The sequence below is a fragment of the Hyperoodon ampullatus genome, assembly GCF_949752795.1.
Source record: "Hyperoodon ampullatus genome assembly, chromosome: 12".
Classification (NCBI taxonomy): Eukaryota; Metazoa; Chordata; class Mammalia; order Artiodactyla; family Ziphiidae; genus Hyperoodon; species Hyperoodon ampullatus.
Genome location: NC_136925.1, coordinates 38,932,837 through 38,948,400, shown reverse-complemented (window position 1 = coordinate 38,948,400; position 15,564 = coordinate 38,932,837). Strand labels below are relative to the sequence as shown.

General features: G+C 37.6%; 1 protein-coding gene across 1 annotated transcript in view; it reads left to right on the top strand.

The window, feature by feature from the left end:
• The window catches only part of SNX3 (sorting nexin 3), a 44,907-nt gene extending 31,345 nt beyond the window's left edge, over positions 1 to 13,562 (top strand). Inside the window, exons 2-4 of the mRNA XM_079716533.1 lie at positions 5,010 to 5,105; positions 11,309 to 11,433; positions 12,799 to 13,562. Coding sequence (XP_079572659.1) covers positions 5,010 to 5,105; positions 11,309 to 11,433; positions 12,799 to 12,904 — 327 coding nt within the window. The 3' untranslated portion in view covers positions 12,905 to 13,562. The remainder of the gene's footprint in view (positions 1 to 5,009; positions 5,106 to 11,308; positions 11,434 to 12,798) is intronic.
• The last annotated feature ends 2,002 nt before the right edge of the window (positions 13,563 to 15,564 follow it).

Sequence of the window (15,564 nt, the reverse complement as noted above, 5' to 3'; positions counted from 1 at the left end):
TGTTGGCTCAAAAGATAAATGCGGGCTTCCCTGGTGGCGCAGTGGTTGAGAGTCTGCCTGCCAATGCAGGGGACCACGGGTTCGTGCCCCAGTCCAGGAAGATACCACATGCCGCAGAGCGGCTGGGCCCCTGAGCCATGGCCACTGAGCCTGCGCGTCCGGAACCTGTGCTCCACAACGGGGGAGAGGCCACAACAGTGAGAGGCCCGCGTACCGCAAAAAAAAAAAAGATAAATGCATTGGGGCTTCCCTGGTGGTGCAGTGGTTGAGAATCCGCCTGCCAATGCAGGGGACACGGGTTCGAGCCCTGGTTCAGGAAGATCCCACATGCCGTGGAGCAACTAAGCCCATGCGCCACAACTACTGAGCCCATGTGGCACAACTACTGAAGCCTGCGTGCCTAGAGCCCGTGCTCCACAAGAGAAGCCACTGCAATGAGAAGCCCACACACCACAACAAAGACTAGCCTCTGCTCGACGCAACTATGGAAAGCCCACGTGCAGCAACAAAGACCCAACGCAGCCAAAAATAAATAAATAAATTGAAAAAAAAATTTTAATTAAACTAAGAAAAAAAGATGAATGCATTTAAAAGAGTGATAGATATCACCAAAACACCCTCCTTAAAGGTTGTACCAGTTTTCACTATTATCAGCAAGTTTTTTAGATGCCTATCTATCTTCACCATCACTGGGTATTAAAATTTAATACCTGCCTGTCTGACAAATGAAAATGGGATCTTACTGTTTTGACTGGCATTTCTTGTGTGAGTGAAGTTGAACATTATTGACATAATTTTTGTGTGTTCTGCCTGTTCTGTTTGTCAGGTTATTCATCTTTATCTTTCATTAGTTTTTAAGTTCTTTACATTTTAATGAAATTATTTCTTTGTTTTTTATTGCATATATTTGTCTACAGTTTTTTGTGGTCTTTCAACTTTTTGTTTATGGTGTATGGTATTTTTTTTTGTGTGTGTGGTATGCGGGCCTCTCACTGCTGTGGCCTCTCCCGTTGCGGAGCACAGGCTCCGGACGCGCAGGCTCAGCGGCCATGGCTCACGGGCCCAGCCGCTCCGCGGCATGTGGGATCTTCCCAGACCGGGGCACAAACCCGTGTCCCCTGCATCGGCAGGTGGACTCTCAACCACTGCGCCACCAGGGAAGCCCAGGTGTATGGTATTTTTAACCATGGAAATTTAACTTTTCATATGCTTATCTTGTAACCTAACATGTTATAAGCTTCATAAGAGCCGGGACTGCATCTTACTCATTGTTATATTCCTCATCTTATCTAGCACTATGCCCTTTTATAGATGCTCTTAAACTGTAGTAATAGTTGCATCCTCCCAAAACTGTAGGGGAAACAAATTATCCTTCCTCTTTTCTCTTTAGAAAACCAAAATAGAATATTTTATAAGGGTTAAATAAGTTGAAAGTGACCGATCATGAGAGTTTGAAATCAACAGGGATAGTCCAGTGGCTTAAACAAAAAACATCAGCATCTTTCATTTGTATTTTGATCAAGTTGAATTGCAAGTCCTTGTGATGATCAGGGAGAAGTTAACAGGCACACTTACCACTCTAAAAATAATGGGCAAATAATACTAAGAATTACTTGATGTGACTTTATCAAAACTCTAAACAAACACACGAAAGGATGCTCAACATCACTAATCATTAGAGAAATGCAAATCGAAACCACAATGAGATATCATCTCACACCGGTCAGAATAGCCATCATCAAAAAATCTACAAACAATAAATGCTGGAGAGGATGTGGAGAAAAGGGAACCCTCTTGCACTCTTGGTGGGAATGTAAATTGATACAGCCACTATGGAGAACAGTATGGAGGTTCCTTAAAAAACTAAAAATAGAATTACCATATGACCCAGCAATCCCACTACTGGGCATATACCCTGAGAAAACCATAATTCAAAAAGAGTCATGTACCACAGTGTTCATTGCAGCTCTGTTTACAGTAGCCAGGACATGGAAGCAACCTAAGTGTCCATCAACAGATGAATGGATAAAGATGTGGCACATATATACAATGGAATATTACTCAGCCATAAAAAGGAACGAAACTGTGTTATTTGTAGTGAGGTGGATGGACCTAGAGACTGTCATACAGAGTGAAGTAAGTCAGAAAGAGAAAAACAAATACCGTATGCTAACACATATATATGGAATCTTAAAAAAAAAAAAAGGTTCTAAAGAACCTAGTGGCAGGACAGGAATAAAGACGCAGACATAGAGAATGGACTTGAGGACACGGGGAAGGGGAAGGGTAAGCTGGGATGAAGTGAGAGAGTGGCCTGGACATATATATACTACCAAATGTAAAATAGATAGCTAGTGGGAAGCAGCTGCATAGCACAGGGAGATCAGCTCGGTGCTTTGCGTCCACCTAGAGGGGTGGGATAGGGAGGGCGGGAGGGAGACATAAGAGGGAGGGGATATGGGGATGTATGTATATGTATAGCTGATTATCACTTTGTTATACAGCAGAAACTAACACACCATTGTAAAGCAATTATACTCCAATAAAGATGTTAAAAAAACACAAAAAACTCTAAATCAGTCCTCATATAAAGAGAAATTATAACCAGCTGAGAAAACCATGAAATTTTCTTAAGCTAACCATGATCCTTTTTTAATGTATAATCTATCAAACTCTTAGCTAATCATAGAAAGGAATGGACTTTTTCTCCCTCCCACTATCCGTCTATTAAAGTGAATCAGATATAATCATGCTTGTGTCAAAAGTTCAAAAGGGAAAATGGAGGTAAAATGAGCTGAATTGGCATTCTTCCCTCAACATTGTACCTGTAAGCTTGATATGTTGTTTCAGAGATTAACTTTATAGACTTCCGTACCCATAAGTATGAAAATTCTTAGGGAACTCTTTTCACAAGCTTGATCTTAACATATTGAATAAAGAGAGCAGCTAATCCCTTTTGTAAAGTAATTTGAGAGGAGGGAATTCAAAATGTAAAGTCTCACCTGCAGAAAACACTCAATTCTGTAAAGCCCTTTCTATCTTTAGACACTTACAAAGACTTAATATTTTAATGCGGAAGGGTGAACTTGGTTAAAAAGCGAATGGGTGAAATTAGAGAGAAATAATCCAGTGCTTTCTTTCTGGGAATTATCATCCTGCTCTCCAGGGGACCTAATTTTATTCCCTGTGGGGAGTGAGAATACCCCTCTGTACAGCAAGCCAGAATCTCTAAATATAAGCTTGACTTTTAGTATAATAAGGGTCTTGTTAGGTGCAATTTTGCTCTTAGTCATTAATACAATGAACAAATGTTGTGGTTACCTGGGAAAGAAAATTCAAGTGCTTTTAAACCTCTTGTGAGATTTGGTTTCATGCTTGAAAACTATACAGTGTTATGCCCAATAGCATCTGTAGAAGATTCCAAGCTATAAGGTATACTACATAGAGAAGTTAATACACATTGGAAAAAATTGAAACCACTGCAAAATGGGTTTAAGGTCCTGAATAAAAAGCTTTTCTTTTGCTGAATGACACTTACTAGTGGCATTAAGTTTAACAAATGATTGGAATTTTCTTAGGGGTGAATTTTACATGATGATGATGTCCCTGTAAGAAGCCAGTCTTTCCTTCTGGTGACACTTTTTCTTTTCAGCTTTAAAACAGTTTGTCATTCTACAAGTGCAAAGACTGAATAAAGGACAAAATGTAATCTGAGAGTATATAGTATTAAATAGCATTTTCAGTATGGTATGGCATTAATTGTGTTAGGTCATTTCTGTCCCTACCAACTTTGTGATATTATGTGCATTTTAAAATCTATTCTTGATTATAAAATTGTAGTGGTATACAGCTTCTGCTAATAGCCCTCAGTCGTAAACCATTTTAAATTGTATTTGGTAGTATATTTTCTCTTTAGGATCAGTAAATGATAATAGAAATCTTTCTTATTACTTTAAGTTTAGAATTTGACCAAAGTAGTCTTTGCATTCTTTATTTTAAAGAATAGTCTTCCATTCCGATGTAACCTCAAGGTACTGGGCATTATGTTTTCAGTTCCTAAACTTGCCCTCAGCCTGTAAGCTCTGGACAGATGGACCTTATGTGTAGGACTCCTAATTTCCTATTGGTGGTAAGAGTGCATTGCACTCTTTCCCTGCTGTTTTCTCGCATTTTTAAGAAGACTATTAAGAATAATTCTGTATTCTTTTCTTTCACTATGAAACATCTAATTTAGTCATAATAACAAAATATTTTGTATTTCATTTCAAAGTAGTTAAGGTCTGTTTCCCCTATGAGCATTGTATACTAAACTGTATAGCAATCAGAGCTAGCTTCATCTCACTCCTGACATTTTTACAGCTTACTGAAATAGAAAAACTGACCTATATTTATGTAACTGACCTCAGGCAGAATGACATCCAAAAGCATATGTACAAACGTGCATTTTAAAAGTTGTATTCTACTAGAGAATGGACTTGAGGATATGGGGAGGGGGAAGGGGAAGCTGTGACAAAGCGAGAGAGAGGCATGGACATATATACACTACCAAACGTAAAATAGATAGCTAATGGGAAGCAGCCGCATAGCACAGGGAGATCAGCTAGGTGCTTTGTGACTGCCTGGAGGGGTGGGATAGGGAGGGTGGGAGGGAGACGCAAGAGGGAGGGGATATGGGAACATATGTATATGTATAACTGACTCACTTTGTTATAAAGCAGAAACTAACACACCATTGTTAAGCAATTATACTCCAATAAAGATGTAAAAAAATAAATAAATAAAAATTGTATTCTAGTATAAATAACATACTTTTTAACAGCCATGTAAAAAATGTACTTTTTTACATTTAAAGGTAAAATGTCATCTTAATAACTTTATGATTTTCTTATATTAACATAACTAGGCTTGCCATGTTATCAATTTGACAAACAGGTCCTCCCCTAACCCCCCACTTTTTTGAAGTCCCTGTAACATGCTTCAACTTAGGAGTGATTTTCTGTTTGTTTCAGACAAATCTGCCTATTTTCAAGCTGAAGGAATCTACCGTTAGAAGAAGATACAGTGACTTTGAATGGCTGCGAAGTGAATTAGAAAGAGAGAGCAAGGTAAGAATTATTTGTAATGTGACTGTAAAACAAAACATTCCAAATTTTAATGTTTAAGACTTCTCAGGAGAATTATCTTGAATAAAGTGAGTAAAAGCAAACATTTCTTTTTTTTTTTTTTTCAAATAGTTCAATTTCACTTTACTTCATAGGAGATGGGGGAAGTGTGCAGTTTTTCCTTAGAACTCTTCCTTCTCATGTCTACTTCAGTGGCCCGGTTGAGGCCTTTGTTGACTCACACTGAGATAACTCTTCTTAGAACTTTCTTGCTATTGCTTCCTTCCTTTCCGTGATCTTCCTGTCCCACCTTCCTCTCCTCCCCTTGCTAAGTTTCTCTTATTCAGTACATCTCCTATATCAGTGTATTTCCAATTTTTTTTTTTTTACTGACTCCATACTTTTTTTTTTATCATCACACATTTACATATAACAGAAGTTTCATAAACCAGTACTTACCTTACTCTGTGTGACAGGTACTGATATTCCTCAGATTAACTTTTTAAATGATGGCCATGATCTACTGTTGGGTTGCTACCTGCAGTTTTATAACACTGTCATATATCCTGGTAATAATTGTCTTCTCTTAGAAGAAATTTGGTGGCTTTGGCTGCAAAATAGAGAGAACAAGGTCTCATTCTAATGTCTCTTATTTCAGCCCTATATCAGAATGACATATATGGCATGGAGTCATGAAAAGTACACTCAGAATAAAGAAAAGTTATCTTGTGACTAGAGTGTAGTAGGATAAGAAGTGGGTATGGTAGGAGCCCTGAAGTAGGTTAAGGCTAACTCGTTCTCGCTTCTGAAGCGTACTGAGGTAGAAAAGGAAGGAAAACGTCCTTAACCAGAAAAATGTGGCTGGATACAAGAGCAACATATACAAATCATAGCATTCCATCAAAAATGGAAAAACAGTTTTACTCAAAAGAATATCATTGAAAGATCAAAAGAAGACCTTAATAAACAGAAATATTACATTCCTGGTTCGGAATATTCACTTTTGAAGATTCATTTACTCTATAAACATTTGAGAGCTCATTCTGTGTGTTCTGTCAGTTGCAGATAGAACTGAACAAATGAAAGGTCCCTACTTTTATGGCACTTTATTGGGTAAGTTGGGGTAGTGGTGAAGGGAGACCAGAAAAAGATGGTAAGATATATAATATGTCAGATGGTAATATGCTCTAAAAAACAAAATTAAACTAAGGGAAATAGGGAGTTCCAGGAGAGCTACTGTCATATAGGATAGTCAAGGGAAGGCCTCTCTTAGAGGTGGCATTTTAGCAGTAGACCTGACAGAAATAAGGCAGTATCTCCTAACTTATTTATAAATTTGTAAAATTCTAATACAAATCTTAATGGAGTTCTTTATAAACCTGCAGATTTATATAGAGCTTTAGAATCAGAGAAAGCTCAAGAATGGCCAAAAGTTATTTTTACCAATAATTTAGCACCTGCAGACATCAGAGCATATGTTAAGACTATAGTAATTAAAACAATGTAGTATTGCTTTAGGTATGGACAAATAGATTAGCAGAATGTCAGAGAATTTAGAAGCTGACCATGTGTTTACTGGAAATTTAGTTCATAACAAAAATAACATCGTCAGTTTGTGCAGAAAGGAATTTATATTCAGTAAATGGGGTTGAAACATTCGGCTAATTGGGAATAAAGATTTATAACTCACTGTATATAAATTACAGATGGTTTGAAGATCTAAATGTACAAAACAAGTAAGGAAAGTTTTGGGTAACAAAGAAATTTTTTATGACCATAGGGAGAAGTGTCTTTTTTTACCCCACCTTTATTGAGATAGAATTGACAAATAACATTAAGTTATATAACACAATGATTTATGTATATATTGTGAAATGATTACCATAATAAAATTAGTTAATACATCTGTCACTTCACATAGGGGTTTTTGTTTGTTTTGTTTTGTTGTTAGTGGTAGTAACATTCAATATCTGTTTCTCGTAGCAACTTTTAAGAGTACAATACAATCCTGTTAACTATAGTTACCATGCTATACATTAGATTCCAGAACCTACTCATCTTTTAACTGAAAGGTTGTACCATTTGACCAATGTCTCCCCATTTCCCCCACCCCTCAACCCATCTACTACTCTCTGTTTCTGTGAGTTCAGCTCTTTTAGATTGCACATATAAGTGAGATCATACAGTATTTGTCTTTTTCTGTCTGATTATGGGAAGAAGTGTCTTGATAGGCTTTTGGCTTTGCTTAACATAGCACCTGGCACACTGGAGTGTTTAATACGCATTTCATGAATGTATACATCACTTTTTTTTATGACAGCTTTATTGAAAGAATTCACATGCCATACAATTCACCAATTTAAAGTGTACAATTCAGTGGTTCTTATTATATTCACAAAGTTGTGCAACCATTACTATAGTCAGTTTTAGAACATTGTAATAACTCCGTAAGAGAAACCCCATACCCGTTAGTAATCACTACCAATTTCTCCTCACCCAGCCCTAAACAACCACTAATCTTCTTTCTCCATGGATTTGCCTGTTCTGGGCATTTCATATAAATAGAAGCATAAAATATGTAGTCGTTTGTGTCTGGTTTCTTTAACTGGCTTCTTTCACTGAGCGTGTTTTCTGGGTTCATCCTATTGTATTGTTAATCACTACTTCATTTCTTTTTATTTCCCCCAAATATTCTTTTGTATGGATAAACCACATTTTATTTATCCATTTATCATTGGCAGACATTTGAGTCATTCCTGCTTTTTGACTATTGAGAATAATGCTGCTGTGGGACTTCCCTGGTGGTCCAGTGGTTAAGACTATGCTCCCAATGCAGGGGGCCCGGATTCAATCCCTGGTCAGGGAACTAGGTCCCGCATGCCACAACTAAGACCCACGCAGTCAAATAAATAAATTAAATAAATAAATAAATAAATAAATATATATATATATATATATATATATATATTTTAAAAAAATAATAATGCTGCTGTGAACATTCATGTACAGGTTTTTGTATGGACATAATGTGTTTGTATCTCTTGGGTATATACCTAAGAATGGATTTACAGCCATATGATAACTCTGTTTAACCTTTTGAGGAACTCCCAGACTATTTTTTCCAGAACAGCTATACCATTTTTACATTTCCACCAACAATGTATAAAGGTTCCACATTTTTCCACATCCTCACCAACATTTAATATTATCTGATTTCTTTATTATAGCTTTCTTAGCGTGTGTGAGGTGGTATCTCGTGGTTTTCATTTTCCTGATGGCTAATAATGTTGATCATCTTTTCATGTACTTATCAGCCATTTACATATCTTCTGTGGAGAAATTTTTTTTCAGATCCTTTGCCCATTTAATTGAGTTTCTTTTATTATTAGTTATATATAGAATATACTAAAAAAACAAAAAACCTCTTACAAGTCCCTTATCAGATTTACAGTTTGCAAAAATCGTCTCCCATTCTGTGGATTGTTTTCACTTGACGTTGTCCTTTGACGCACAGTACTTCACTTTTAACATTAGACCAGATAATTATTTTGGGCATTTAAGCTGTGTGAAAGTTGTACTTACATTAGTATTGCTAAGAACAATTAATCAAATTGTTTTATTTATATATTAGTACTTTTAATTAAGATCTGTTGTACTAGACTAGAAAGTAGATGACATTTATTGTATTTACTGGTCATTATGGTTCAGTCTTTTAGCTTTTTTTATTTCAGTGTGCTTTCACTATATTATGCTGACCAGATATCCTTCTGTCCACTTCTTGCCCCACATACACACACATATCATCAGACACATTACTTTTAAATTGGTGTAAGAATTCTAAGTAGATCTTTTCAGGCTGCTTAAGGAAAAATAATTTGATGTTGAAGATCTTTGGGATCTTAGCTGGACAAACCACTCATAATTTTTGTAGGTGATTAATCCTGTTGCCTACAACCTTACCATCCATTTTAATGAGTATTTTGAGTATTAGTAAGAACGTATCTCTGTGGATGATAATACATAGTAATCTTTAATCTTAAATTTCATGCTAAATTCTACCCTGAATTAATGGTGGTCATTTCTTTAACACACTGGTTCTATATTCCTTTTTTTTTATAATAGCTTTATAAATACAAATGTTTTTCCCTGCCCATCATATAAACTATTCTTCTGGAGCTCAGCTAGTGGTCATGATCCCTGTTTTTTTTGTTTTGTTTTGTTTTTTGTGGTATGCGGGCCTCTCACTGTTGTGGCCTCTCCCGTTGCGGAGCACAGGCTCCAGACACGCAGGCTCAGCGACCATGACTCACGGGCCCAGCCGCTCCGCGGCATGTGGGATCTTCCCGGACCGGGGCATGAACCCACGTCCCCTGCATCGGCAGGCGGACTCTCAACCACTGCGCCACCAGGGAAGCCCGATCCCTGTTTTTGTTTTTTTTTTGCGGTACACGGGCCTCTCACTGTTGTGGCCTCTCCTGTTGTGAAGCACAGGCTCCGGACGCGCAGGCTCAGCGGCCATGGCTCACGGGCCCAGCCGCTCCGCGGCATGTGGGATCTTCCCGGATCGGGGCTCGAACCCGTGTCCCCTGCAACGGCAGGCAGACTCTCAACCACTGCGCCACCGGGGAAGCCCCCGATCCCTGTTTTTTAATTGTAAGTTCCCTGCAGGTTTTAACTCTTCAACTTGACAAATGCTAATATAGGAGAGAGATTTAAGAATGTTAAAGCAAACTTATGAAGACAAATCTTTAGATGTCTTAATCATTGGGTATCTGGGGAGAGTAGATCTAGGAAGGAATTACAAAGTTTATGTTGGGCATTGGTTTTGTGTTTTTTTGCTCTTTGTTTTTTGCTGATCTGTAAGAAGTTGTATGATCTTTCCCTTTTTTACCTTGTTGAATTATCGTTTTAGGATAGAAACTCTGCATCAAGGGTTTTAGGTTTTACCTCTTAGAATATGTATAATTTTATTACTGGTGTTTACTATTTATATTTCTCCTTGTTTGACTTGTTTGCCCACATCTTTTCTCTGTTTTAACATAAGGATTCACCTAAGTGGTTAGTCATTTAACAGACATTTGAGCTTCTGTTGTATGCCCAGCTTTTCTTAAAATAACCATAAAAAGCCTGAGACAAGGGTCCTTGATTTGAAAGCATTAATAGGGTAGATTGGTGGTTCTCCACCAGGGGCAGTTTTGTTACCCAGGAGACATTTGACAGTGTCTGGAGACCACTGTTATTGTCACAACTGTGGGGTGCCTACTGGCGGCGTCTAGTGGGTAGAGGCCTGGGATGCTGTTGAATAGGTATTCTATGGTGTACAAGAAACCCCTCCCCCCTGTACATTATCTAGTTCAAAATGTTAATAGTGCCATGGTTGAGAAATCCTGAGATAGAGAACCCAACTAACCTGTGAAATAAATAGCTAGGTGCTATTTAATTCAAACAAATATTTGAGCTCCACATAATTCCCAGAAGAGGGAGATCAGTCATAAATTGTCCCTAGAGGAAAGTTAGGCTTTGACAGGGAAAATTTGGGATGTTCCTCTAGTGTGGGAAGGAAGAAATGACAGGTCTTTGGGGAAAGATAGGATAATGGGTTTGGGAGAAAGTTGACGTGCTTCTTAGCCTAGGAAATGGAAGAGTGGCAACAAGTAGAGTTGATTATTTTGTCATCACCTCAAACACAGGTAGGAAAGATTATATGCAGATGGTAGGAGGTGGAAGAAATTTACCAAAGAATTCTTAGCTGCCCATGCCAGAAAGAACAATGTTAGTATTTTACTTCTTCATTTAATTGAGAGTTGAGTTTGATCTCTTCAGTTACCATTGTAATAAAGCATTGTCTTCCCCAAGTGACATCTAAACTGTCTGAGGGGCATGGTAGCCTTTATTTCAGTATTGATTATTCACTTTGTATACTTGTGCTTTGATAAGTCCAGGAAAAATGAAAATTAAGCTGTGGGCCCTGCCATTGAGGAGCTTTGGTCTGATGGACTATTCTGGCATTTTGGTTATCTTGCCTCCAAAACACTGAATCATTTTTCAGTGTATTTTTATTGATTCCCTTTTACTGTATATTTAAACTAGTTTAACAATGGGATGGTTCTCATAGTGAAGATATACTTTGTCTTCGTGTTATGCTCTATAAATTTTCCCAACTCAGCCAGCATGTTCAAGAAATTTCTTTCCTTATCTTGTTTTAGGTTGTAGTTCCCCCACTCCCTGGGAAAGCATTTTTGCGTCAGCTTCCTTTTAGAGGAGATGATGGAATATTTGATGACAATTTTATTGAAGAAAGGAAGCAAGGGCTGGAGCAGTTTATAAACAAGTAAGTGCTTTCTGTTCTCAGGGTCTAAGAGTGAATAGTGTTCTGAGATGTCTTTAGGTGACTGCTGTTTATTAATTTAGATATCAGACTAAACTGGTGCTTTTTCTTTTTGGTCATTTCCTAACTTTTTGTATTATTTAAACAAAGTGAAAATATATAACAAGTTGAATACCGTGATAAATATTAACACACTTGAGTGAGTAATACGAGTATCTTTGTGTTGACCTAAGTTTTATATTTGTTTTTCTTGGTTAATTTATGCAAATTACATTTAAAATTACAGCATTTAAAAAATAGTTTTACTTATGATTCTTTCTGATTTAAGGTATGTTCTAGCATGAACAGTAAAACTTCAATACACTTGCAATCATTTTGTTTGATTGCAGATGGAAGTATCATCAGCATGTCTTGTGTAAAGGTGCACATTTAAAATTTTTGTGGCAAAATATATTCTTTTGAAAATGTAAGGAGACTGTATCATTTATCTTTTACTTTAGAACCTTAATAAACTCAAACTCTAGCTTTTAATTTTATTCCTATTTGAAATATAGCCTCTTTTTTTTTTTTTTTTGGAAGAGTTATGCCTGGGAAGGGCTCACTATAATTGTGCATTTGCCCTTAAGTTTGACCAAATAATGTCAACTCCTAGAGAATACAGTTGTGTGAGCTTATTTATTAGCAATACTTTAATTTTTATCTAGTAATTTGAAGATCTGTGAGTGGTAAACAGAGGGAAAGTTATACAAAGCCCTTAACTTCTAGTTATCTGAGAGCACACAACCTTCATTGTCTTCTTATGAACATACTTTCCTTTTGGAGAAGGCAGTGCTAGCTTGCATGTTTTTAAATTCTGAAATAAAGTCTGGTTGCCCGGTCTGATCTTGTGTTTAGTCTGATGGAAACGTTTAAAAGCAAGCAAAAAACAAAAACAAAAAAACCTGAACATTTGTGCCTATTTCTTAGTATTTTGGGGCTTTTATTGAACTTCAGTGTATTTCTAACTATAATCCTATATCTTTTCCTTCTTTAAAATGGATTCTTAGAATCAATGACATTGTTTCACTTTTAACATTAAAGTTCATTTAGGTTTCTTACGAATATACCAACTAATATGTAAAGAAGTTAATTGGGTACATACGCCAGAGGCAGTGCAAAACTAGTGATTGAATGTTTTCTAAATTACCCTTATGAACTGAAGGAAAGAAACTATACTGTTGGTTGATAGACGATAGCTTTCTGGGCAGTCCAGGATAACACTTGCTATTACTCAGTCGTTTGTGCTTCCTAACCTCAACATGTGTATGTGTGGTCCCCCTCCACCACTGTTATAAAATACTGGACTGAAGTTGTATCTTTTATTCCTAGGGTCGCTGGTCATCCTCTGGCACAGAATGAACGTTGTCTTCATATGTTTTTACAGGATGAAATTATAGATAAAAGCTATACTCCATCTAAAATAAGACATGCCTGAAATTTGGCAAGAAGCAAGAAAAACTTTCCATGACTATTAATGATTCATATGCACCAGTGAAGAAGTTCTAACTAACTTTAGCATGCTGCACAAAAACTGGTATAATATGCCTTCAGTATACTAACACTCATAATGCTCAGTTTTGTTCTGTTTTGTTTTGGCAGTTTACAAGAAGTTAATTTGCTTTCGTGAAAAAAATCCCTCATTCCAGCCTTTCTGTATAAATAGTTCTTTCTTGCTGTTTTAATGTGTGGTACACACTCTAGCTTCACAAACCTGTTACTCTAGTATAACTTGCAGTGTCCTAACTAAAGTTACTCATTTGGTCTTACCTGCAGTTTTTGTGTCATGTTTGCTTCTTGAATCTGATTAATAGAATTTTTCTCTTATCCCCTTTTTAATATGTGGTGTCACTTGACCTAATTTATGTGTGGAAGCACTACACATTGGTTTCCAGTACCCGACACGTAAGATACACACTTGTGTGCAGAAAGTATCTCCCTTCAGGCTTAGGCTTGTAATCCCCTTCACATGGAAGATCAGTGAGGGAAATCTTTATATTCTGTATAAAAACAAAATCAAATTTATATACTAAAATCATTTGTCTAAAAATTTAAGTTGTTTTCAAATAAAAATAAAAATGCATTTCTGATATGCACTGATTGTGTTGCTTCTGGCTTTTCTTTTCTCCCTTCAGAAGACTTTCCTACTTAACTCACTTGTTGAGAGGGATTATTTACTAATTATATACTTCTCATTCCTGTAACTCCATTCCTCTTTAAGCAGTGGTGATATCAAATATGCTACTACCCTTTGAATGGGGCTATTTTCTTTTACACAACAAAAAAAGTGATGTACTAGGAAAAGCATTCCTTAAAGCTTACTGAGTTGTTATGAAGCACTTTTTGTATTTGGAAAATGCTCTATAATCTCAAGTCATTCTTTTCAAAAGGCCTTTTAAGATAAGTCAATAGCATGCCCCCTATTTTTCAGAAGAATTTTTTCCCTAGCTCATCTGAGTGACTTGTTTAAACAAACTTAGCAAGGGTGTAATAACCGTTTTCTTAGTCAGCAGGTTCATGCTTTCTCTTTAGTTTGGTTTAGGATAGTGGCACGCTTTCTTCTCTTTAACCAAGGGAGAAGGGCAGTGTTCTAGCTGACTTGTATTATTGATAAGAAACCAGCAAATGCATGACTCCTTGCTGCCTAACTTGTGTTGCGGCCAGACCTTTACAGCCAGAATGTGGTCTCCGATTTGAATCTGCACAACATCTGGTGGTTTGGGGACCCGTTGTGACCTAGAGTTAAACTCCAAGGTAAGGAAAGTTTGCCCTTGCACTCCAGAAGTGTCTCATGTAGAGACAGGTCAGTCCGTTTGAGAGGAAATCAGCTTAGGCCTTGACCAAACTACGATGTCCCCCAAGCAGATGGATATCATAGGAAGAAGTCAGAGCTGCTCTGTAATATCTTTTGTTGCTTAAATATGCCACAGTTCCATAAAAGTACAGAGCTAAACAACTGTGAATTGTGTTTCAGTGAGCTAGAGCAGTCAAATCAAAGGTTGTCAGTTTTTGGTATGCAGAACAGAGTAATGGTAGTTCTGCTAAACTCAATAATTCCTCTAAAGCATACATGATTTTGCCTCCTGGGGAACATCTGGCAATGTCGCAAGACTTTTTTTTTTTTTTTTTTACTTTTGACTGTGTTGGGTCTCTGTTGCTGCACGCAGGGTTTCTCTAGTTGTGGTGAACGGGGGCTACTCTTCGTTGCGGTGCGCAGGCTTCTCACTGCAGTGTCTCCTCTTGTTGTGGAGCATGGGCTCTAGGCGCACGGGCTTCAGTAGTTGTGGCACATGGGCTCAGTAGTGGCACGCGGGCTCAGTTGCTCCGCGGCATGTGGGATCTTCCCGGACCAGGGCTCGAACCCGTGTCCCCTGCATTGGCAGGTGGATTCTTAACCACTGCGCCAGCAGGGAAGCCCCTCGCAAGACATTTTTGGTTATCACAACTGGGGGATGCTACTGGAATCTAGTGGGCAGAAGGTTAAAGATGCTGCTAAACTGCCTACACTGTACTCGGGACCATCTCCCACAACAGAAAAATGTCAACGGTGCCAAGGTTTCTACTCACTGTGGAATTCTTTTGCTTTTGATCATTTATAGACAAGGGAATAGTGTGGCTTAGGATGGGTTGTACTGGCCTGCTTACTTTTAGTCTTTACAATTTCCTAAGGGCAGGCCTGCTTTTAGAAACTTGAAGGTTTCAAGTTAGATGAAAGGTGGTTTATTCTAGGTAACATGTTTTTACCTAATGTAGGAGGTACTCCTCAGTGTTGTCTCTTAGAGAACTGAAACCATGGTCTGTATTAAAACGACAACTTTAACCCTGTGAAGTAAAAATGCAGGCGCTGTTAACTCTAATGATATAGGAGGAAGTTCCAGAAGCCCTTAAAAGTCTTCCTAAAAGAATAGAAGTTAAATTGGCAGTGAGTTACGCAGCAAGAGTCTCAGGCTCCGGGTCCTCTCAGTAAGTTATCACCTTGTCCCAACTCCTGTAAGACGTAAAGGGTCAACAGCAGTGGTGCCTTTAGTAATTTATAGTTGTTGAGGACCAAATGTAAAATCCACAGAACAGCAGTGCCTGAGACATGTAAAGAATTAA